The sequence below is a fragment of the Nanorana parkeri genome, unplaced genomic scaffold (genome assembly GCF_000935625.1).
Source record: "Nanorana parkeri isolate BGI_ZX_2015 unplaced genomic scaffold, ASM93562v1 scaffold198, whole genome shotgun sequence".
Taxonomy (NCBI): domain Eukaryota; kingdom Metazoa; phylum Chordata; class Amphibia; order Anura; family Dicroglossidae; genus Nanorana; species Nanorana parkeri.
In genome coordinates this window covers 119,736-145,315 of record NW_017306466.1, presented here as the reverse complement: position 1 = coordinate 145,315, position 25,580 = coordinate 119,736, and the positions used below count along the sequence as shown (strand labels likewise).

The following is a 25,580-nucleotide window of genomic DNA, read 5'->3' as shown; positions in this document are numbered from 1 at the left end:
CTGACCCAACAGACCAGATCTTAACAAAATCTGACTTGGCGTGGCCAGCTTCCGAAACTGAAATTCATGACCAACACAAACATTTGTTTTAGAAGAGGAAACACTTTGTGGAGTAAAGGATGTTAGGGGGGCCAATCACTGAAACGGTGTTATAAAGAGTAAAAACCATCACAAGAAGCTTAGAAAGTGCTCTAAAATCACTCTTTTTTCAGCATATGACAGCGATAAGTCCAGCTCCCCACTCTTCAGAAGGGCGTGGTCCTAACCACAGCTTTCATGCAGGTACACTAAGGGAGAGATCTATAAACTGTTTGCACAGGTTTTCACTGCGTAAACAAGATTTGCAGCACTGTATGGCCACAGGATGGAGCCGAATATAGGCATTTCCTATGATCCGTGGCTCTATCTAGTCACCAAACAGCTGCTTTGACATCATGACTCCCAACAGGCGCCACTGTCAATCATTCTCTGCAGGGTGGGAAAGGGAGGGCCATATCTGCCGCAAGGCAAACAAAAATGCCGCCCTCAAAACAGTCAGGCAAGCGGGGCTGCACAGAATTTGGCAGCCTCAGCTGCCTAATCTAGCATGACGAGGAGGCAAGGAGAAGGAGGCGCAGCAGCAGGAAGCGGGGGGTGCAGGTCCGGATCCCCATCAGGGGGCGGAGGAAGCAGGTCCCGAAACGCCAGTCAGGCACAGAGGAGGTTGGGATCTGCAAATGCCAGTCGGGGAGTGGAGAAGGCTGGGTGTCCGCAGAACCAGTGGTCCGGCGGTGAAGGAGGCCAGGTCTAGCAGCGGGCGGCAGATGCAGGTAACTGGATCACACTGCTGTTAAAGGGAACCTGCAGAGCCCAGGATAGATTCTGCACAGCCCACCACCTGAAAGTCTCAGGGGGACTTTGCAGGATCTGTGGCGGGCTCTATAGTGTCCAGAGCACACCACAGACCTTGCACAGCCCCCCTGGGACCCTGCAGAGCTCACCACAGACCATGCACAGCCCCACTGAGACCCTGCAGAGCCCACCACAAATCCAGCAAACTGCAGGGTCTCAGGTGGGCTCTGCAGGGTCTGTGGTGGGCTCTGCAGCCTGCAGAGCCCACCACAGATCCTGCACAGCCCCCCTCAGACCCTGCAGTGCCCACCAGAGATTCTTCACAACCCACCTGAGACCTCACAGAGCCCACCTGAGACCACAGCTTTCCTGCTATGCTAATAGTGGAACATGTCAGAAGCTGGATACCAGCGACTGACAGGTAACGCAAAAGTAAAAACAGGAAGGGGTGGGGCAGATTTAGTGGGGGTGGGGTGAGGGTGCCCAAGTCGTCTTGCCTAGGGCAGCCCCAAACCAAAATACACCACTTTGGAAAGGGAGTGGGTGTCAGCCTGTGATAGATACACAGGCATTAGCGTGCTGCTGCTTCCATTAAAAAAAGTATGTAAGCTGACAACAGGAGACAGGCATGGTGGAGGACACTGGCAGGATCTCGGTGGAGGACACTGGCAGGATCTCAGTGGAGGACATAGAAATGTGATAAAGGCAATTTTTATTTCAGGCTTACACTTTAATGAAACCCCAATAAACATACTGCTTTATTGTCACCTGACTCGGTTTTACTCCAGAGTACCTCTGCAGCAATGGTCTATTCACAGTGCTACATCAACTGTCACCTAACAGAGTCAACATGGTTGATGTAAGGAAATATTTCAACCTGTATGCCCACCATTAAACCACTGGTCTGAGCAGACAGCCATAAGGCTGGGGGTTCGAATCTACTGTTCCTTCATTTTGTCTTTGTAAAGTGAATCGGTCCTGACTGAAGAAAATAAAAATGACATTTACTAAGAAAGTGAAAAACAACTTCAGGATTGAAAAATCGGATACTTACAGAACACTGTGCTTTGATCTCATGGGTATAGACAACCGGATTCTGGTATAAATGTTGTTTAGCTTGAGCATTCATCGCATTATTCATCCATCCCGTGGTCTCCTGCACACACTTTGTCACCTTTTCCATGTCTGCAGTGCTGATATGTTGGTAAGCCTCATTCTGTATAAAGACAATACAGGAAGAGTCACATGATACAGAATTCTAACATGAAGACCATGTACATAATCAGAGGATGTTGACAGTACCCTTCCACCGGTCATGAAGGGTGAAATCTGTCAATTACACACATTACCTGGCTCTTGTATTCATTTACGATCTTTGCATAGTGCTGCAGTCTCTGTCCAAGTGCTTCAAATGCTTTTGGGCGTTCTTCCGACTCTCTATACCGCTCATGGACAGGAGAACCTAATCGCTAAAATAAAGAACAGCCATTTGGTAAGTATAGGAGAAGGAAATGGGCAAGACAAGAATTTAGAATAAGGCCCAATAGTCACTTCTGACTAGTAAGACAGTTACCTTTAATTCTTCCAGCTTCTCCACATACACCTGCCTTGACTGATCTTCTCCATCCTCATAGAGCCAATCCTCTGTTGCCGTCAGAAGCTCAGAAAACCGGCTGTGGTCCTGTTATAATAAACCATAGCAACATTCATTCACAACATTTACCACCAAGGGACATGTAGACAGACATATCTAAAAGAATCCAGACGAGTCCTTGGCAAAGAAATACGTCGATAGGCGGGCACTTGTGAATGTCATCGTGTCCGCGAGTAGTGTGGAGAGACACTCTGAATGGACAAACGGTGTTTATCTTATATGTGATTGTCTGTTATTAGCTATAAAGCTGGCCATACACCTATAGATGATCTGCAGACTTTCTGTGGTCAGATGGAAAAAGTGCAACAGATTCCTCCATCTACGCTAAACTGTGTGGATGGAGGAATCTCCCACTGGGTCAAGCTTCAGTATCTTGCTAGTTGTCCCTGAACAAAGTCTGCATCCAATCAGATTGTTCAGCAGGGCTGACTAGCAAGTTACTAAAGCTTAGCCCGGTGGGAGATTCCTCCATCCACAGTTTAGCGTAGCTGGAGGAATCCGACTATAGAAAATCTGCAGATAGTCTATAGGTGTATGGCAAGCTTTACATTGGGGAGACTGATTGGGATGTCCTGGATCATTACTGGTATTACTAATGGAAGTGATGTCCTGGATCGTTACTGATATTATCTGAAGTGAAGGGATACTGAGAGGAAGCTGGGAAGCCAATACCGCACTAAACCATATCTGAACGTCCTGCATGGGGTCATTTATTTCTGATGTGTGGATCCTGCATTCTCCGTTCACTGAGGGTGGAAAGGAGCACGATATGTAACACGGAAGATTGAGGATTTGCGATTTGAGCCACATTTATGGATCTGAGTGGGTAATATATGGACTTTGTTGTTTGCACACATCACTATTATCACGGAATGTAGTGGACTTTTTTGATGACAGAGCGTTGTGAATGTTTACATCTATAAGGCACTTCAATAGCTGGAATATCACATTGTGTTTTGTGGATTGAGTAAGGCACTTTATTTATGTATGTTCAAACCTATAAGCGCAGTGCACTATTTATTTATATCCCAAAATAAATATTGCACATTAGGCACAACCTTGTTTAACCCCTTAGTGACAGCTTCAGAACATTTTTTAGTTCCTGGGGAACTGGAGCAATTTCACCAACCTTGCTATGTGTTTGTTTAACCATAATTTCCACCTTCCTCATTCATTGCACCTACACATTATAAAAACTTGTTTTTTTTAAAAGGACAATGAGGGGCTTTCATTTGATTTGACATGCTTATATAAAAAAAATTTTAATAAAAAAAAAAAAAAAATGCAAAAATAAGATGAAAAAACATAATTTGTCACAATTTTGTCAATAATAAGGTCTACATAATTAGTGTAGCCAACAGAAAGTAATAAGAACTTTTTTTCCCGATTTATAGATGTCTGGGATTTCAGTTTATTTAGGAGTTATAGGTCACAAAATACAAGGAATGAAATACAGTTTTAGCATGTGGTAGGTTTTTCTCCTATCTTTAATAGCCTTCCTCGGCACTATATATTTTCTTAGTTTTTTTTTTAATTTTTTATTAGGCTAATTCAAAAAAACAACTTTAAAAAAACAGGAAAAAAAAACATTTTTATATTGTTATTTATTTTTTAAGCTCGGGGGCACTAAGGGGTTATTTTTTTTAATGTATTTACAGGGGCTGTGATCCTTAGCATCTCTGTGGAGAATACAGCATTCCCAGAGATACTTTGTATCAGTTTGTAACACACTGAGCCGGCCCGCAGCTCCACAACACAGTGGCTGTCATGGGTCTGGGATCACAGGACTGTGACCACCTAATCTGCTGTTGAGGGTCTGCTTTGGACCCCAAGGGACCCAGCAACAGCAGTAACTCAATGAGCGCTGGTCCCTCCCCTGACCAACGGTGACGGGATTATTCCATCACTGGTCGTTAATGAACTGAATGATCATGACGGAATAATCCCGTCATCGGGTTGGGAAGGGGTTAATATAGTGGAACACAAAGGACTCCCGAGTGGGCAACACATGAACTTACCTCCTCAGAGATGAATTGGCTGTAGGGTCCGGAGAGTTTATCCCTGTATTCATATACATATTCCTCAACAGCATTCTTTGCATCATTCCTCTCTTTCTCCCGCTTATCTTGGAGGATCATTTTCCCCTACAAATCCCAGAAGAAGGCACTTTAAGTGGGTTATTTGTGGTGTGTACACATATCCCTCTTAGCGAGGCAGGTGCATTTGGAAAATTAATCTTATACAACAAGCTACTAATTATCTCTTTCAGAACACAAGAATAATTATAGGATATTACTCGCTGAATGTGAAAATAAAGACATGGCTGAACAAGTTTACAGCGGAGACAAAGCCAGCATTTGCATTTATGACATTTTATTGGAACAGTAATTACTAATGACAGGCAGAGCAGGCCCAGTAACCCTTTCAACAGAGCAAGAGAAGTGAGCCACTGGAGCAGCGACTCAAACTGTCAACACCTATTACAAACACGATAAGCCTTGCTGGGTGAGTGAATCAATTTGCAAACTGGTGAATGATGCAAATGTTAACCCACATAAGTGTTGGGTGTTGGCGTTTATCAGACTTCAAATTTTGGTGTTTCTAAGTAAATGTTTAGAAAGGATCATCTATTTCTTGTATCTTGCTGCTGGTTTGAATCAGGACTCAGATGGTCACTGATGTGCAATTCATTTCACATGTCAATTAGCCTTATCCCTTGTTATAGCTTCCAACACGGCTGCAGGATGGTCTGGGCTGTCTGTGTAGCATGTGAGGCAGCCAACAGGCAGTCCTGGGGCACAAGACATAATTATAAAACAGGCATTCGATCACTTAAGGAATAAGTGACAGAGCAAGGACTGGGATGATAAGTGACAGAGCAAGGACTGAGATGAGACAAGTGACAGAGCAAGGACTGAGATGAGACAAGTGACAGAGCAAGGACTGAGATGAAACAAGTGACAGAGCAAGGACTGATAAGGACTGAGATGAGACAAGTGACAGAGCAAGGACTGAGATGAAACAAGTGACAGAGCAAGGACTGAGATGAGACAAGTGATAGAGCAAGGACTGAGATGATGCATGTCCAAATAGAGGCAGTTTACTATAGGGCTGCAACAACTAATTGACATAATCGATTATAATCGATTATTGAAAAAGTTTATTTTAGTATCTAAACCCTAAAACATAAATAGAATATATTGCAGCTTACCAGTCCTTACATGTGGTGGCTGCATTAGTTTTTTTATGCTCCCCCCACCCCCATTTATTTTCACCTTGATATCCTGACAATAACATTCTTCCAGTCATAGGGCAATAACGCTCACTCACTGTACTGTATCTATGGAGGTGCTGCATCGTCACCCTATTACATTGTTTTAACAGAGCACCTCCCTCTCATCTCTATAACATGAAAAAGGTATTTGGGAAGGAACAACATTATTGTTTTACATTTCAAAGTCAAAACATTTTTAAAGATTTTTAAAAAAGGGAGCAAAACAAATTCATTGTCAGAGTTTACAAACACTTTAGGAATTTAAAAAAAATCTTAATAAAATGAACATATATAATTGTTGCACAAGCCATTTGGCAATTTCATGTTATAAAACATAACCTTTCCAATTAAAACTGTAGTTCTAAATGTGTCAAAATAAATTCAATGCAATATGGTGACCTGGGGGCGTTCTGTGCACAGTTGGTATACGGAACTCCCCCAGAAATGTCACTTCCTGCTTCTGCGATTGGCTGACTGATATTTACAGAAGTCTGCACTTAGATACAAGCACAACGTTTTGGCATCCCTATGGATTAATTACTACTACAGGGATGCTGACAGTGCACCTTTCCCTATTACAACACAGGAAGTACAACAGCTGGTTATAATGAACCCAGACCCTCCTAGTCGGGGGATCAGTTAGGGGGAAGAACATGATGAACCAAAGAACAATTTCTTCAGATCAGAAACAGGAAGGAAACTGCAACAAAGATGGTTACAAATCCTTGCAATGTACACAGATCACCCAGAGAGGATACATTATTTTTTTTTTCCTCAACACAAATGGAATTACTTTTTAAAGATACAGAATGATTTAAACAGATAGGGATGCAATTTAAACATGAAATTAAATGTTTTGAGCAGAACCTTTCATAAAAGACAGAAGCAATGTGCAGCTGAAACTATAAACGTGCAGAGGCACACAAGTCTAGACTGCTTTTCACGGCTATAGAGCTATGATGAGTATAGAGTCCTTCACATACTCCAATATCACCCAACACACAAGTGCTGAAAAGACAGACAACCTACTCACCTCATTCTCAATGTACATGTTGAGCAAGTCTTTCCCCAGCTGCCACACAAAGTTTGTTTCAATAGGCACCTCAACATTCTTCACCTTAATCTTTGGCTTCTTGGCCTCCGGAGGCTTGTCACTCTTCTTTTCATTTAGCTAAAAACATTTTCAGATCACATTAAACAAGAAATACAAACATCTACAATTTCCTACTATTACTGGTTTGCCATGACTCAAGGGCAGGCAGTATGTAGTGCTGTAGCTCCAAGCATTCCTGATAGAAACTAAAAGCTCATAACACCCATCAAACTGGTATTTTTCCCAATAATGTGTACCAAGTTTAACATTTGGGAATCTATGATCTACCCCAACATTTTCCACGCATATACCCATTAAAACAACCCTATTGCTATACAATACATACCCAGCAAAGCTCTCACTGTAAAATAATACCTTTCACTGTGCCTATGCCACTAAACTCTGCCGCCCTGCTACGAATCAATGAACCCCCAGAACCGCACACCCTGGGAAATCGGCAATTCCGGGAGCACTGATCTCCTGGGTCCCCTGCAGCTCTACAGTAAATTACTTGTAAGTAAACCAGAAAGGGGTCTGTTTCCCAGTCAAATTCAGCGAGACCATTTCATAGCATAGGAGCAGAGTTCGGAGTCACACATATTTACAGTCTTCTTTTACAAGTAGAGCTTTGCTGGGTATGCTTTGTATAGCGAGATGTTCGGTTTTAGTATACAGTAAATGTAGTCAATTTTGGGACAAATCATCCGAGTAAAGAAGAATATTCATCCATAGCAGGTTTCTGCCCAGACCCTCGGAGCTAGATTTTTGTTCTGGACCTGACTAAGAGGCGCATAGACTTGGAGGCCTAGATGTTATTGAACTGAAAAATGATGGCTCAGAAAGATCAAGGTTTTACATGTAATAAGTTATACATTCTCCCCCTTCAAGGTTAAATGGTAACATTTTTATTTGATTGAAATCAAGCTCCTTTGATAGAGATCCCCAAATCCTCCCCCCGAGGCATGCCCATCCAATTAAGAAACTTGCGTAGGTAATTATTAGCCATTTGTTCCGTTGTGAATGTCATTGTACAGAACCATCAATGACAGACTTTATACTCAGGCTGGGATAAGGAGTTCCCTTACTTGTGATGTAAAACAAATCTAGAAGAAAACTGCCCTAAGACAGATTTACTCAATCATGATACCATGTAACTAGTCTAAAAGGTGAAGCTTTTTGGACAGCACAATTGTGAAGTGGCCATTACCTGAATCTTCTATTAGGCAGAGGTTAGAACATTAGTTACCACATCATTAATAAAACTCGAAGTAAAAGCACTCACTTTTTCAGTGTTAGCCACTTTGGGTTCATCACCGGTGGGTTCGGGTGGAGGAGGAGAGGGATGTCCATCAGTTTGTACCTGGGGCTGTATTCCAGCTTCTGCATGGTCTTGCTGGACAGTCTTCTGAAAAATAAACCCAGGCACAAAGAGATGTTAACAAGAGGGGAGATGAGCGTGTAAGAGAGTCAAATAGGATTAACCAACCAGTGTTATTACTACTGCAACTATAAAAAGGATCAGACTAAAGAGCATTCATCTAGGCACCAAACACTTGGAGGACTAAAGTACTTGTTACTGTAAAGAGCAGGAGTCTGGCTGCAAGTCTCATAAATCTGATCAGAAAGACATTACACACAATTTCCTCAAACTACAATCATCCCATTGACTACATTTACTGTTAATCACGACAGAAATACTTACATCCTCTATAGTGTCTGTGTCCTGATTCTTAGAGTCCTGTGCATTCTCCACAGACTGATCCTCAGTGTCCTCCACCTCTACCTTCTCTACCACGGAGGCTGTGGACACACTGAAAATGCCATGTGTATTGACCCGAACTTTCACCTTCACCTTTGCATTCTCTCCCTCTTTAGTGGCAGAAATGTTCTGGACAACAAACTGGCCTGTTGAAAGAAAACAGTTTTAACAACATGACTTTTACAGACATTTTAGGTTATTTGAGTTAACCTGATAAAAATATTGGTTTGTTTTTAAGATTCATGCACAGGACTGTCATCTTTATCCTTGTTTCCCCACTTAGCAAGTGTCGGACAACAAACACATGCAGGTGTAAATAATCCAATGAGACCCTTACCTATCTGAGGCTGTGGATAAGGGATGGAGCCAGGGTCTGTATAAAAGGCTTCCAGCTGAAATGGATTCTTTCTATAGAAGGTGAGGACCTTTGAGAAAGGAGCGGCATGGTTTCTGCTGAAGACTTCATGAATTCTAAAACATAAAAACAAAAATGGATAACTTTTTATATTCTGGTCAGCCTGGGCAATAGAAATTGTTACATCTGTGAAATCAACGGTTTCATTTAACAGAAAACAATGGATTTTATGGACTATACGAGCATGCCGAATCCCACGTCAAGCAAGTGAGGGGAGGGAAGGGTAGATCGTTGCATGGTATGGTAGATACCAAAAAAGTTTTGGCTGCTGAAAGTTGAATTCCAGGTAAACCGCTAAATAAATGAGATGCCTATAAAAAAGGAGCAATTTTACCTGCCAAAGAATTTGTATTTCTGTCCATCATGATTTTCAAAACTCTGCCCCATAGCACAGCCCTGTCTAGCAGGGGAGGGGACCTGATCTTTCTCCGCTGCAGTTTCACTCTCACCAACAGGTTCCATCCCCATGGCACTGAACAGTGAAAGGAGAAGCAGTTCACTGATATGCTCTGCTTTCTCCTCTGACCGGAAGTTCCGGTATCGGGGAAGGTATCGGAGAATTCGGGTGAGTGCAAGTACTCGCACAAACGCTCAGTATCCGCACCAATACCAGTATCTGTACATCCCTAGTGAATATGGCCAGCTTTTTCCGGCTTTCATTAAAAATAATTTGAATGATTTATTATTGCCTACAAAGCTACATTTACACCTAATATCTACCTGGAGTTTGGCTTTAATGTGATTCTGCCATATTATTCTGTTATATATCTTCTACAAGTCACAAAGAAAATGCCAGTGTTTATATAAATGGCGAACTATTGAAGACATTTATGAAACTGAAAACAAATTACTTTGCCTTAATTTAATATGCACAATAGTAAAAGTCCAGAACCAGCAATGCTACATAAAGGAAACTTTAGGAGAAAAGCAATACACGTTTGGGAAGGGGAAAGATGTGAATACCAATAAACTGCCTAATTTTCAGTGTTCACAACTTTTATAAAGGTGACATTCAGTTCCACAAACTTGTCTGCGTTAAAAGATGTAGCCGACTTCGATATCTAACTGAAGCATCAGGACTAGATGTCTAAAAAACCATCAGCACTCCTTACCCTTCAGCCTCGTCTGCTTCAGTGCTCCACTTCAAGGAGATGGGATAAGGTATTACATCTGTCACCGAAAACTCTCGAACTTTAAAGGCCGGTGACAGAATTGCACACTGCAAAAAAGACGTAACATCATAAACATAAATCATGTTAAAAGCAATAAACCCTATAGCATTCTTTTGCAGCATGGACCACATTGTTGAAATAGATACCATTATTAAACATTCAGTAGGGAACAAAACGCTCAGCTCAGTGTACAGTGTTCATTTTTAAAGAACAAGGTATCACTGTCACAACAGGTCAATACCAAGCCAAATAACCTGACCTGGAGTCAATACATTTTAAAAGCTAAACTCCAGGCAAACAACTAAATACACAAGTGAAATACATTTATAGGGTAACTGTTACCTGGCAAAAGACCTGTAATTCTGTGCAGCTGGTTTTGTGATCTAGATATCCATACCAAACAGCTTAGCCAAATGCTCAATCTCAGCTGCAGCAGAAGCACAGTCTGATCCAGAACACACCCCAAGCCAGCTGACTGGACAAAGAAGGATCAGCAGCACACAGAGGTCATCCCTCTTCTCATTCTGTGGTCTTCTGCCAACAAATGATTACTGCAAGATAGTGCTTGACCCTCTCACTTCCAATCTGAACAGTGCTGGGCAGATGACTACAGGAGGCACAAGAACGATTTAAGTACCTTCCGTAGTTGCATTTAAAAATATAATTCAAGGTCATTTTAATGAATACAGAATGAAGTCAACATTTAAAAAATGCCCAGAATGAATGCTGTATCACTAGCAAGGAGATTCACCCTCATGTCCTGTTCTAGAAATACAAGTGAAAGGAGAGTTCTCTAAAGTGAGGAAAAAAAATTGAAAACTTTGATTGGAACACGAGTCAACATTAAGCTAATTTCCTTCTTTGTGTGTTAAAATTTAATTTTGTTTTGTGCCCCAGTAACAATGGTCAGCAAGACAAAACGTGAGCATGAATCAAAAATACAAATTATAATATCCCTCTCTCCCCTTCACTGCAGTACCCACACAAAGAAATTGAGCTCACTGTAAAATCCATAACCTGAAGTCCATTGAGGAACACAGGAGTTCCAATACAATCAGGTTATGCTGCTGTCTACAGGAGGATTTGGATGCTGGCTAACAGAAAGGCTTCCAATCCCCAGTATTATAACCCTTCCTCTCCTCTACACAGCAGGTCTCAGTTTTGTGGTAAAGCAGTAGAAAAGTACAAAAATACAGGAGGACAGAAGAACAACCAGTCTACATGGTACTGCTGTAGAACAAGGGGCAGTAATCTCAAGTCAAGATCATATACTCAACCAAGAAACAAAGTGTGCCCTGCACATCTATATGGAAATCAGCCAAGATACTTGTAGAAAGTGAAGCAAAAGGCTCCAGCCATTTGCTCCCCCCACCCTCTGATGAGGGTCCTTCCCAGCTGATCCTTTTAAAGCAAATTAGCTAGATGCAGGGCAGACCCCACCATCACAAACTGGGACTTGGAGGGATTCCAACTGCCTGCAAGTAGAATATTTAAACCGCAAACCACCTGACTGCGGGTATTCCTGTAAAGGTTTACTGGTTTACCCACAATGGAAGTCTACCTTTCAACAAACTTCCCTCACAAAAGGGACATTTCCAGCATACTGTCAATAGGACCCCGCAGCGTGCTTCCTGTCCATAAAGAGAAATGCCTTGAATAGCTTGTGGACCTCAAAGTCCTTTGCAGCTGCATGAGCTCTAAAGGACCCAAGGCTGGAGACAACAGGCCAACCCTCCAAATGGATAACACAAAAAATAAACCTTCCTCAGCGGAACTGGAGAAAAAGGGTGTCCATCCTCCAAGGGCACTATCCAAAAACCGTGGCATTGTGGGTAGAAGAGGGGTTATACTGGGGCTAGCTTTCAATTCCTTTATTTGCCAGTGTCCAAAACCCTCCTGTATATGGCAACATAGGCCAACTAGATATACAATCCTGTGGCCCTCAATGTACAATAAAGAAAAAAAAAACAAAAAACAAAAAACACATGTTAAACACTGGCTGGGATTTTACTTTTCAAATAGTCTAAAAGGCACAACAAAATCCAACTTTAATCCATCTTAAATATAACAGGTCATACAACATCGTTAGTACCATGAAAGCATCACCTTGCCACCGCCATTAAATCTAACATCACTACAGCAACACTGAGGAGGGGCTTAGGAAGAAGGATCCACATAATCTATTCAGCTATATAGCTTCTATCAAAAGTATAAGACTCAAACAACTGAACCTCCACCCCCCGATAACCTGTGTACAATCCGGGCAACTACAGCACAATATCAGAGGGGGTCGTACAACCAGAAGCTGAGACATTACCTGTAAAGCACAGCCTCTTGCAACTGCTTCATCTGCATTTAATGTGGTGCTGACATCTTTCCCAAAGAACTTGGCAATTCTTTCCTTGACAGCTGGAATACGGGTAGCCCCTCCAACAACTTCCACTGAACTGATGTCTTCAACTCGAAGCTGAATCTGCTCCATTAACGATCGCAGAGGAGCATCGATTCTTTGTAGGAGGTCAGCACAAAGGGCTTCAAACTCTGACCTTGAAAGGGACACATCATTTATTGGGCAGCAGTTAGAAAGGCGGGACAAGACCGTAAAGAATGATGGGGTACCAAACAATGGCTCACCTGTTCATACGCCCAGACACATCTATGTCATTCATGAAGCATTCAATATTAAGAGGAATATCAGTGCTGTTACTGCTCATTAGCTTCTTCAGCTTTTCACACTCCTGAGAGAGACGCAGAAGAGCCCGGATTTTGGACTTCACATCCAACTTGTATTTAGTCTTGAACTCCACACAAAAATGCTGCACTAGCTTCTCATCAAAGTTCCTTCCTCCTAAATATGGATCAAACGCACTTCCAAGAACCTAGGAACAAGTATTCTGTCAGCTTATTTGGCTGAGAAGAGGCCAGGCTTTATTTAACGCAATCTGGTTTTTCATTTAAGATCATACCTTTAATTTGCCCTTATTGAAGGCGCAGGCTGTTATCTGGAAGGATGAATGGCCCATATCCACAAAAACAACTATTTTGGGTTTCTCCTCAGGAGCAGGAAGGTCTTGCTTATAAATCCCATAGGCCAATGCCACTAAAAGGAAAGATCCAATATAAACATGGGACTAGATAATGTGGACAGCAACATCTTAAAATACCAAAACCACAAAACAATAAGCAATCTCACGCAGGAGGAGCTATTCATTTTGTAAAGTACTGCGCAAACTGTTGGCGCTATATAAATCCTGTATAATAATAATAATTATTATTAATAAATACCACATTACATACAATCAAAAAGTGCCAGTCTTCAAAAAAACAAAACAGGCCTATGTGAGAATTGTTTGATGGGAACAGCAAGGCTTTAAGCCCAAGCTGCATACCAGTTCTGAAGTACTAGAGTGACATTAAACCTTTGTTTTTTTCCCCTTTTTCTATTTATTGTTGCCAGACTTTTAAAAAAACGTTTTTACATTTCTTTATTTCCTCGTTATCTGGTAGTATCCTAACTGCCAGCCCCACCCCTCCTGTGTATGGGTGCCTCTATCCGCTAACCGGCTGCTGTGGATGCACCTGTGCCCTCACCTAGCTATATGCGTCCATTGACACTCAGCATGGGGCCGGCCATGCCCCCACACTTGTAGTCATAGTTTGACTGATGGCAGAAGAAGTCTATGGCTCCTCTGCCCTCAGTAACCTCCCCCTCAACCAGGAAGTTCAGGGAGCCCAGAGTATCTTCCCGGTCACGGCGGAGGGTACAAGCAGCTGCAGGTAAGTGTAGGGGGGATGGGGGTGTTAGAAAAGTGCTGGGCTTTTTTTCTTTTTTTTACCCTAAAGGAGAGAATGTATTAAAAAGAGAACTATGGTGTAATTGTTTTTCCCCATAGTTCTTTTAAGAGTCACGGGAGGACATATACTAACCTCCTCAGATGACCCCAAAGCTCAGTATATTGCGAGCTACAGCTCGCGGTATACCGAGACCGCCGCAGCTGGGAGAGATCCCAACATTACTGTCAAGATCCACCCAGCTGTGTGAGTGACAGCGGTCGCAGCCTATCTAGAGGCAGAGCCAGCTGTATCCGCCCCGTCCCATTCCTCCAGTCAGCGCTGGAGGATCGGAGTGGGGAGGGAGTGAATCCCTGCAGGGAAAATTCCCATTCATTTCTATGGCCATGTTTACATCTGAGCGTCATTTCGCTTGTAGCAAAACACTTTTCGCTTGAAGAAAGTACATGAGCTTCTTTTTGGCAGATTCTGCGCTTCTGGGCTCCATAGACTTCAATGGAAACGCTCAAAAACGAGCATGTTTGCATGTTCTTGCATATTTTACGCGTCTGTCCACTTACATCAATGAGCTGCAATCCGCTCATTTAGGGCTTGTTCACACGACGTCCGGATTCTGTCCTGACCAGATCCATGCGCTCTTGCACTAAAAATGCATCGCAATGTATCCCTATGAGTTTTATGGGCTACAGTTCTCACATGCGCAGTCCGTTCAGGTCACGACAGAAAAAATACTGCATATCACATTTTGTACGGTCAGGAAACACGCAGAAAACGGACGCACTGCAGCTTAGCAAAAAAAAAAGTATTCTTTCTACACTTTTCATGATGTCATCATCGTTGGACTTCTTGGTTGTGGTGGAGCAGTAGAGGGAAACCAGTAGGCATGAACAACATGGTCCTGGACATAGAAAGATTTGTCGGATTGATGGAGCAAGCGCCAATACTATACGACCCTCGTCATCCACATTTCCAAAATGTACATGGAAAAAAAAAAAAAAAATCAAAACTGGAGAAAAAGCCTCAGAGCTGTATGCTGAATTCGCATTGTACAATAGTGTCCAAAAGAATGAATGTGGAGTGATTACACATATCTTGTATGTTGACCAACTGTATGCTGGTCATGTTATCCACTAACACACAGAGGGAAGTGGTTGTTATCAGGGGACGGAAGTGACTTCAGAGGAAGAATCTGCATACTGACAGCCCCACAGCTTAAAAAAAAGAACTGTCAGCATCCGGTCCGCGGTAAAAACGCGTCAAAAGCGCACTACATGCAGAGCACCGCGTCTGCAGATCCGCACCAGATCTGGACCGGAAAAAACGTGTGAACAAGCCCTAAAACGCAAAACTTTACGTATACATGTAAAACATGCGTAAAAACATGCAAAAAATTGCTATACAAAAGTCGAGCATATTTCATATCGCTCAGGTGTGAATGCAAGCTTACTGGTTTTGCTCATGTCATGCCAGGGGATGATGCCCCTCATAGCAGGGTTGAAGATTCTGGGTTTTCCAATGAATTACTTAGTTTTCCACCTTAACAAAATGTAAATTTTGTATGAAAAAATACTGAGTACGGGATATACAAACTAATGAAAGCACAAGATCAGCTTGTACAATAAAACTGAATAGGGCTCGTCTCTATCCTTTGTCACTCATAGAAATAGAGAGTCTTCCATACCTGCAGTCATGTCATTCATTAGTTTCAGGCAGTTCAATCCAACTATCTGCGCAGAGTCTAAAACTGATCTTCTTTCGGCGTCTGTGAAATACGAGGGAACCTGCCATATAAATTTGAGAGCAAATTAAAAGGTGTTTCCTTAGACCTTATAGGAATCATAATACACAACGAAATCCTCTGTATCAAAATGTCAGAAAGAAGAAACATTGTTGCCCCGTAATGATCAGATTGTCCATTTTATTTTCCCATACTGAAGTGAAAGAATAAGAATTAGTATCTTTCTGGTTATTAGAGGCAACAAGAAGACTTCATGCTCTAGGCAATTGGATAAATAAAACCTCCCAGAAAGTCAATCCATACTTACAGATATGACACAGTCGGTGACTGGCTTCTTCAAGTTGTTCTCTGCAGTCTCCTTTAGTTTAGTGAGCAGCATGGCACTTATTTGTTCTACACTGAACACATGGCTCTCTTCCATGTACATCACCTACAGGAAACACATGCGTTTCATTAGCTGGCGAGGACAAGCACTTGGGACCAGACTAGAACTAGATATCTGACAGCTTCCTACCTTAATCCCAACTCCTCCATTGTTTGTATGAACCAGTTCATAGGCCAAATTATTCCGCTCCCTCTGAACAAAAGGATCATTGAAATCTCGACCATGAAACTCCTTAAAGCCGGACACTGTATTTGTAGCATTTGTGACCAGCTGTAAGTAGAGGGAATTCAATGATGAGAACATAGTACATCCTGCAACATTCATAAATAAGGACAATGTACTAGGAACAAAAGTGAGCAGATGATTCTTCCGATCCGCCATTATACAGAAAAAAAAAATGGCACCTAGTGCTTAATACACAGAACCCATCTGTAATGATCATCATTCATGTCTCCCTTTGGTCAGTCCTCTTTCCTAGCTGTGAATGTGCCAGAAAATGTCCCACTGTCCAATGACATTCTAAACCTTGTAAGGTCCAGACATAATGAACAGCAAAAAGGTGTAGATGGCAGGAGGCCCTCCATAGCAGTGGGCCATCACTGTGGGATTCTGCAAGCAAATTACCCTCAATATGTGTTTTATAGAAGTATACTTATTCCTCAGGTCTGGAAAGCAACCTCAACTCCATATCCACTGGAAGACCTTGGGTGGCTAAATAACACAATGTAGGTCTTCAATCTAGCCACCAAGACATATCTAGTATGCCCTGCAACCTCAAGGCTGGATGGGACAGATGAAGGTTAGAACCTCTGATTGGTTTTTATTGCCATTTAAGACCTTCTTCAGAAGACAGCTCCTCACTATATGGCCTGGAGTTTATTGTCAGACACAAAAACAGTGGTAGAGGGGACACCCGTTTATATGACAAATGTCTGGTGGGGTTTTCCTCTTACCTCCTGCCTTGGAAATTGGTTTATTGGCCACAAACTAAAGTATTTCTTACATAAGAACTATAGAAAACTCAGCTTAAGCTCACTCTGGGTAATGAAAGTTCTATTTTCTATTTTATTTTGATTTCTTACAAATAAATGTTCCACACAAATGATACATGAAAATTGGTGTATAAATTTGTGAACACTTACCTGATTCTTAGCGGCAACACCAATTGTTCTGTTTTTCGTGCCAAAGGAAACCACAGCCCTAAATTAAAAGAAAAATCCAATTAAGCATAATCATTCTGGAAATGCAAGAACCCTACTCCTGAAAGTCTATGGTGCACCAGCCAGATGAGGCATTTTGACCACTAAGCTCCAGCGGCATCTGCAGCATGCGCCCCGTCTCCATCCATAGCATGAACACCAACAGTAGCACAATACAATTGTTCATATTCAGGACAGGACTGCCCAGCGCACAGATGCCTTGAGGATGGTTAGACCAGATGTCTATGATGGCCTCCACTTAGCAATATTAGTCATCTTGGGCAAAAGAAAACATTGTAACAAAATAGAAAGTAGCAACTTTAGCCCCATACAAGATGGTTAAATAAATATCAGTTATCAAATAGAACTTCAGCTAAACCCGACAATGGGGGATGTTAACACGAACAGCATCTTCTATTCCGCATACAGTGTATTTCTGTGGCAAGATATCAGGGACCACAAAGTGAGAGAAGACCAGGCTGTGTGTGAGAATTGCACATCCAGGAAAGTAGACCTCTGCTGTAATACTGCAATGACCAGCTTTCAGCATCATGAAAAAGATCATTCTAGGTCATGCTGTGGGTAGATGTGGATGGGTCCAGTCAGCTAGTCCAGGAGCTGGCTTCTTGCATTTTGTATGGACTCTGAAGGCCACTTTAGTTACCATGTCCATCCACCAGCAGTTGTGTCTCACTCTACTCTTTATATGTTCCCCATTTACAATGAGCAGAATGCTTCAACACAAATAGAAATACAAAGCGTGTGGAGAGTTTACAGAGCAAAGAACTCCAGCAGGAAAATATTGCCCTCGAGGACACATATGGCCCCAATACATCTCACGCCAAATGTAAATTAGGGCAAGTACATCAAACAAGTACATCATCTCTACTGCTGAAGTTGGTTAAGAGAGATACAGAAAAAGAGCCATCACACCAGCAGCTGCACCTAAGGGCTTGTTCACACCAAGCGCGGAGCAGATCCGGACCAGAGCAGGTGCAGACCGGATCAAAACTGCGTCCAACGTATTCCTATGGTATTTTGACCTCCAGTTCACATCGCAGCGTGCGGATCCAGACCAGATCCAGACCGGATGAAAAAAATGCAGCAAGCCCTATTTTACCTGCTCTGGAACGCATCAAAAACGCATCTAAAACGCAAAAACGCATCAAAAACACATGCAAGTGCCTGAAAGTCCATGTTAAACTTTAAAAAAAAAAAAATTTTTTTTTTTTTTTACCAAAACCGGCCCTAAACGCATCCAAAACGCGGCACAACCCACTACACTGCGTGTGCAGAAACCTGACCGGATCTGGTCTGCATTTGGTGTGAACAAGGCCTTAGACAGAAAGCCTCATACCCCTTAGGACAGGGGTAGGGAACCTTGGCTCTCCTGCTGTGCTGAAACTACAAATCCCATAAGGCATTGCAAGCCACAGGCATGACTCCCAGAGGCAGAAGCATGATGGGATTTGTAGTTTCAGCACAGCTGGAGAGCTAAGGTTGCCTACCCCTGCCTTAGGAGTATGGGGCGTATTAGTACAGCTAGATCACTCGAATCATTGTCCATCTTTCCACATTCACAGATCCATTAAAACAATATGAAAAAGGTCCGGAGCAAACAGAGTGGAGACGACCATAATAACTTCACGTGTAGTGTTATGCAAGGAGGAAACGCAGGCAATACAGAACACTTCCATATAAAATAACATCAATGAAGCAACGCTGCTCTCCAGCTGTAACCATCAGTCTCTTATGGTACGGTCTACACCCGGCTGCCGTTTCTTCCGCAAGAAGGGAAAGATCAGCATGCTAATCGTCTTTTAATGATCAGATGATGGCTGGTTCTGATGATCTCCTACCGTACAGTAGCGGGCACCAGTGCTAGCTTCCTGTGGGTGGGTGTGTGTATGTCCAATGCTATGGTAAACTGGAGCTAGGAAAAAACTATTTATAATGGTCTTGCATTAAAAATCACATTGGTACACTGCAATCTGCTGTAAAATAGTGATAATGGAATAAATACAACACCCGATCAATGCTCATGTGCAGTGGTGGCCAGTTTACATTATATAAAGGCTTCAACAAAGGGCCAGACATAATATTCAGGTAATGTAAAGGCTACAGAGAGCGCTCGGTGACTGAAGACATGCACCATGACATGATCAGACTGCAAACATGTTACAGGAGGAGACTAGGGACATGCTTGAGCAGACAGAGGTAGCCCGGAGCCGTGTTACATTAGAGGTCTGCAAATGACTGCTCTTAGAGCCCCTTCACTATTCCACATTTGTCATCTCTACTGCCCTCTTCAAAATTACTTATGCCACATCTGATACTTCTCACAGAAAGATCCATTATAAAGAGATCAGAGGAAAAAAGAACATAAAAAGGAGGAAATGGATAGGAAATACAGAAAAGAAAATGAAAAAAGTGGAAAATAAACCAAAGAAGAACTCTAGGGGAAAATAGTATTAACCTTTGCATCGGGTCTACCCTGCACTGCAAGGGTTAGCTGCTTGTTTTCATCCAGGGACCAAAATAAAGTTATACTCACCTGAACCTCAGAGCCGGTGTTCTATCGAAAGCTACGACTTGTCGAGCTCTCCAACTGGTGATGTCACATCTGGTGACTGCCAGTAGGAGATCTACAGCAGATGGTGCTAGTGCGCATGCCCAGGAAATCCTTGTCCAACTAACTATTGCCACAGGGCCTGCGCGGCTATCCACTTCTATAACCTAATACAGTTATATGTCTCCAAGGTTATAGAAGCCGATAGGGGCGCAGTGGCTATTGCTTTATTGGATTCTATAACCTAGTAAAAGGTTATATTATGTTAGAGCGCCAGCGCGGCCTCATGATTCTTTATACAGCCACAGTTGCCACTGCGCAGCTAGCGGCTTCTATAACCTAGGACAAATATAACTGTATTAGGTTATAGAATCTGATGAGCCGCGCAGGCGCTGTGGCAATAGTTAGACAAGGATTTTCTACCCATGCACACTAGCACCATCTGCTGTACATCTCCTATTGGCAGTCACCGGATTTTACGTGACCAGTCGGAGCTTTCGATAGAACACCAGGCAACTGTGACAACGCTCCCTCCGGCCTGTCCCCCCCCCCTCCGCACCAGTCATGGTATGTCCCTTGGCATCCTTACATCTGTACAGTGTATAGAATGTGATGACTTGAGGATCCTTAAACCACTGTAGCGGAGGATTGGAGAGACGCTGAAAAGACCAAACAGCAAGACAGCTCTAAGCATTAGGCAAGTATAACTTTATTTTCCTCCCTCAACCAAAACAAGCGCCTAACCCTTGCAGTGCGGGGGTCGCCCCCCCGAGTTCTGCTTTAACTATTAGAAGCCTGTCTATAGAATATTTTTCCTTTAACACCAAAACAGAGCGGCGTCTGTAAGGGCCCGAGGGCTGCATGGAAGGCACCAGAGCTTTGCAGTAAAAAGCACAGCCACACCCACTGCGCCTGCCGACTGCACCTCGGTAAAGCTCTAAGCCAATCAGGAGCGTTCTGATCAGCTGGTCGCTGAAGTCAGCAGGCTCTCTTCTCCTAGATCAATCATCACAGGCTGAGAAGGAAGACTCCAGAATACACTGCCAAACAACAAATGGAAGATATATCTGGACCAGAAAGTAGCACTAGCACCTCTGGTATGCAATGGAGTTAAAGGGACTATGTTACCTAACACTGCTCGTCATGTGACAGTATTAGGGACTAGTGATTGGCAGCTCAAATACTAGGTATTGATTGGGATATATTTTAAGGCGATAATCAAAGGGCCATACATGTACACATTCATGCAGCTCAAATCCCAACCCATGTATATGCTTAGATCTATATTAGTGGAATCAATATTTAGGAACATACGAATGTGACAAGACTTTGTATTCATCGGTCTCCTAGATAGATAAACACCACAGTCACCGCACATCAAATGCACAATCCGAATGTATTCTGTACAGACTATGACTAGAACAGCAGCGTTCTGCCCAATCACGGCTCACTCCTTATTTCCAAAATCAACTACCTCACCAGTTTCCCTTAAAACAGAATCCTCCGGTTAAACTAGAAACAATGTCGGAGGAATATTATCAAGAGAACACACGCAGCCACAAAGCCCAAAAGTAGATTTAAAAAATACATCTTCAACAAACACTGTTAAGCCAATCTTTACACAAACCACTTGTCTAGCAAGAAAGGAGCCATTATGGCAGGGGTGCCCATTAGGTAGATCGTGATCTACCAGTAGCTCTCAAAGCTGATGCTGGTAGATCACGAAGGGTGTGAATGGCGGCCCCTTTATTCCATGTTGGTATATTTATTTAGCTGTGCACACATGATTACCTATTAGCCAGAGTCTGCCGAGCTCCCTGACACCTTTCTGGTGGATTCTGGTGGTTGAAGTGCTAGGTATTACATCAAAGAATATTAGTTTACACAGCCTGCTGCACTACACCGTGTGCAAAATACAGCAAGGTGAGCCAAGAGAGAGGAGAGCCAGGAAAGAAAGAGAGAGGAGAGCCAGGAAAGAAAGAGAGAGGAGAGCCAGGAAAGAAAGAGAGAGGAGAGCCAGGAAAGAAAGAGAGAGGAGAGCCAGGAAAGAAAGAGAGAGGAGAGCCAAGAAAGAAAGAGAGAGGAGAGCCAGCCAAGAAAGAAAGAGAGAGGAGAGACAGCCAAGAGAGAGGAGAGACAGCCAGGAAAGAGAGGAGAGACAGCCAGGGGAGAGAGCACAGAGAGACAGCCAGGAAAGAGAGAGCACAGAGAGACAGCCAGGAAAGAGAGAGGAGAGACAGCCAGGGGAGAGAGCACAGAGAGACAGCCAAGAGACACAGCCAGGAGAGAAAATGAGGAATGACAGCCAGGAGAGAGAGGCGAGACAGCCAGGAGGATGAGCAAGGAGATACAGCTAGGAAAGGGAGGAGAGACAGCCAGGAGAGAGAGTGAGGGAGGTTTTTTTTCCGTTGGTAGATCTCATGTAGCTCATTTGAAAAGTAGATCTCAACACAAAAAATGGTGGGCACCCCTGCATTATGGCAACCTTGGAAAATTTCACAAACTTTATACATTTGTAACGAAGATTACTTCATAAAAGCAACACACCTTTGTGTGTCAGACCCACTGGAATGTTCCGGTACAAAGCAGACGGTAGCCTTCCATCAAAGATGAATATATCATATGCAGGGCATATCTGTGAATGTTCCCTCTGTGCAAATATATGCCAAAATAAATGTTCCTTCTGATTTTCTTTACAAGTTAAAATAATTTTCAAATGTTTTCATTTAATATCCCTAATATGGTCACTAGATGGAGCTAGGTAAAAAATACATTCAGGTACCTTCACTATTAACAAAAATCTAGCTTATTTGTGCACCACTCGGGTGTAGATCCTCAAATCATCTCTGGATTGGTGCTGACACTGTCCTTCCTTCTGGAGGGTGACTACTTCTGTTCCCCATGGTCCCTGTGTGTGTTGTAAAGTTGTCACCTCTCCAAGCTCACTCCGGTGATGGACAACAATCTCACATTTAGTTAACTTATTTGTATTGAGATTGTAGTCCATCACAGGAGTGAGCTTGGCTCGGTGGCTACGTTAGAACACACATGGGGAATAAGGCTAGGTTCACACCTAGGCGACACTTCACCATGCGACAAATCGATCGCGGCTAAAACAGGTGCGCGTCGTATCGCCAAAAAAAAAAAACTTGTACCTTTTTTCTGAGATTGCCACACGGATGTCACACCATTGAAATCAATGGAGCAGCGCGGCAATCGCTGCCTGCATTGTACATGACAGCACGACACCCGGGACACAAGTGTGAACCTAGCCTAAAAGGTATCACCCTCCAGAAGGAAGGACAGTGTCGGCACCAATTCAGAGATAATGTGAGGCTCTACAGCCGAGTGATACACAAATAAGTTACATTTTTGGTGATAGTCGGGGGACTTGAAGATTTACCTCCCGAGTTTAGTGTCACTTTAACCGCCCATGTGATATGATCCAGCCCTGGCCCCTGGAATCCGTGTTGTACATCTACAAAATGACTGCTGTAAAGTAGTGAATAAATAATCTAATAGAAATATAAAACATTCTATATACATCAGCGATGACCCTGCACACTAACAAATAAAGAGATCTATAATGTAACCAGTCCAGTCGAGTTCCTATAGTTACTCGAAAGTGTCCAAAGGATTGATTGCGGTTAGCAGAGGTAGAGGATGAAATTCCGGAACATTCTAGACACTCCATTACCTTATCACACCTGACCGATGTCTGACACTGTAGACTTTTATAGATCACACTCTGCACCAAACATCTATTTAGAATCCGGGTTACATAAAATGTGCCATTCCGTGGACAGGCTCAATGATGCATCTGAACAAGTCGGAGGTGCTCGGATCACAGGCATGGCTGGGAACAGTGAGCAGTAGGGAATACAGCCAGGGAGATGCAGCAAAGACATTACATAACCTCTACTGCATCCAGCAAAGCCTTTCCTTGTCCTAGCAGCACCCGCACATCAGGAGCACAGGGCGGAATACAAGCCAAGATTACACTGAATGTACACTCCAAAGTCTTCAGCAGAACTTTCCAGACACTTCCCTGTGGATGTCTGCTGTGTACACAAGAATGAAGCGCGTCATTCACAATACATTCCTGATGGACAAAACGTTCACTTTTCTGTATTTCCTGATAACACGTGTCCTGATAACGAGGTTCCATACATGATTACCAAATAGCAGCGATGGCCGGACTATGTGCAGAGACATACAAGAGAACTACACAGCAACAACTTCCATCTATACAGCGTACAACGCCTTGGGGTACACATTCCTATAACTGTATGGAGACCACACCACCTGTGTAATATACAAGTATGGGGTGCTCATCTCCTATTCTGGGGTCCCTTGTATTATTCTGTCATGGACTTCTCAGCTCCAGTGTCCCTTCTCTTATACTGTCACAGGTTGCTCTGTCACCTCTCTGGGGCCCTATTATTCTGTCCTGGATATCTCAGCACCTCATAGCATACTGTTATGGGTTGTTCAGTCCCTATTCTCAGGATCCTTGTATTATACAGTCATTGGCGTTCAGTCCCTATTCTGAGGACCCTCGGATTGTACAATCATTGGTGTTCAGTCCTTATTCCGGAGACCCTTAGATTGTAGTCATTGGCGTTCAGTCCCTATTCTGGAGACCTTCATATTATACAGTCATTGGTGTTCAGTCCCTATTCTGGGGACCCTTGGATTGTACAGTCATTGGCGTTCAGTCCCTATTCTCAGGACCCTAATATTGCACAGTCATAGGCATTCAGTCCCTATTCTCAGGACCCTAATATGGCATAGTAATTGGCGTTCAGTCTCTATTCTCAGGACCCTAATATTGCATAGTCATAGGCATTCAGTCCCTATTCTGGGGGCCTTCATAGCAATATATCCCCTCTAAGGTGTAATTATTATTATTATTATTGCATAGTATTTATATAGCACCAACAGTTTGTGCAGCGCTTTACAATATAAGGAAGACATTACAGCTACAATACAATTCAAGACAAGATGGTAAGGAGGGCCCTGCCTGTGAGGGCTTACAATCTGGAAGACATTCCTCAGAGAATAATATTGATCATACCCCACCATAGCACACCGCTCCCACCAGTCCCCCGATTATCATAGACAATGGGGGGAATTAATGAAAACTAGAGCAGACAGTTTCATATAGCAACCAAAGGGTATCTTCAGAGAGAAGCTGATCGCTTGCTACGGGCAACTGCTTCAGATTTGATTAATTCCCCCCAATAAGTCCATTGGCTCCTCCAGGAATCACGTGTTGAAATGAATAGTGGCCCAGAAACTATGACAGTCCATCTTCCAGTATGATGATGGCTGAGCTCCTGCTGCGCATCCAGTGTGTATGGCGGCCGAGGGAGCCCAGGACATTTCAGAGCTGGGGAACCTCACCAGTGCCGCACATGGCACACCGGCAATGCCAGGAGCTTTGTGCCCGCCGTACTATCCCTCTCCCGGCACTACTTACGGGGTGCATCTATCGCTGAACTCATTGGCCACCGTCTCGATACCGCCGGCTCTGGCGATGGCTACATGACAGTTCTGAAATCCCAGGTCGAAGCCGACCACAGACATGATGAGCCAAGGAAACGACACAACCCTAGGCGAGAAGTCCAGCCGCTGCGATGCCGGTACCCAGAATCACGCTGCAGCGCTGTCTGAGTCAGTGTGATGGGAGGAGGCGG

General features: G+C 43.2%; 1 protein-coding gene across 3 annotated transcripts in view; it reads right to left on the bottom strand.

Annotated features, from left to right (window-relative positions):
• HSPH1 (heat shock protein family H (Hsp110) member 1) overlaps positions 1-25,580 on the bottom strand; it is a 26,505-nt gene extending 925 nt beyond the window's left edge. Inside the window, exons 1-17 of one of the 3 annotated variants that reach the window (XM_018555484.1) lie at positions 25,364-25,580; positions 17,256-17,313; positions 16,243-16,383; positions 16,036-16,158; positions 15,672-15,771; positions 13,165-13,298; positions 12,833-13,077; positions 12,516-12,744; positions 10,139-10,245; positions 8,949-9,082; positions 8,543-8,757; positions 8,135-8,257; positions 6,793-6,930; positions 4,504-4,629; positions 2,405-2,512; positions 2,181-2,300; positions 1,886-2,047 (exon numbers count right to left, since the gene is read on the bottom strand). In XM_018555484.1, the coding sequence (XP_018410986.1) occupies positions 1,886-2,047; positions 2,181-2,300; positions 2,405-2,512; positions 4,504-4,629; positions 6,793-6,930; positions 8,135-8,257; positions 8,543-8,757; positions 8,949-9,082; positions 10,139-10,245; positions 12,516-12,744; positions 12,833-13,077; positions 13,165-13,298; positions 15,672-15,771; positions 16,036-16,158; positions 16,243-16,383; positions 17,256-17,313; positions 25,364-25,470 (2,370 nt within the window). In that variant the 5' untranslated portion in view covers positions 25,471-25,580. The remainder of the gene's footprint in view (positions 1-1,885; positions 2,048-2,180; positions 2,301-2,404; positions 2,513-4,503; positions 4,630-6,792; positions 6,931-8,134; positions 8,258-8,542; positions 8,758-8,948; positions 9,083-10,138; positions 10,246-12,515; positions 12,745-12,832; positions 13,078-13,164; positions 13,299-15,671; positions 15,772-16,035; positions 16,159-16,242; positions 16,384-17,255; positions 17,314-25,363) is intronic. The other 2 variants (XM_018555483.1, XM_018555485.1) reach the window with 2 other exon arrangements.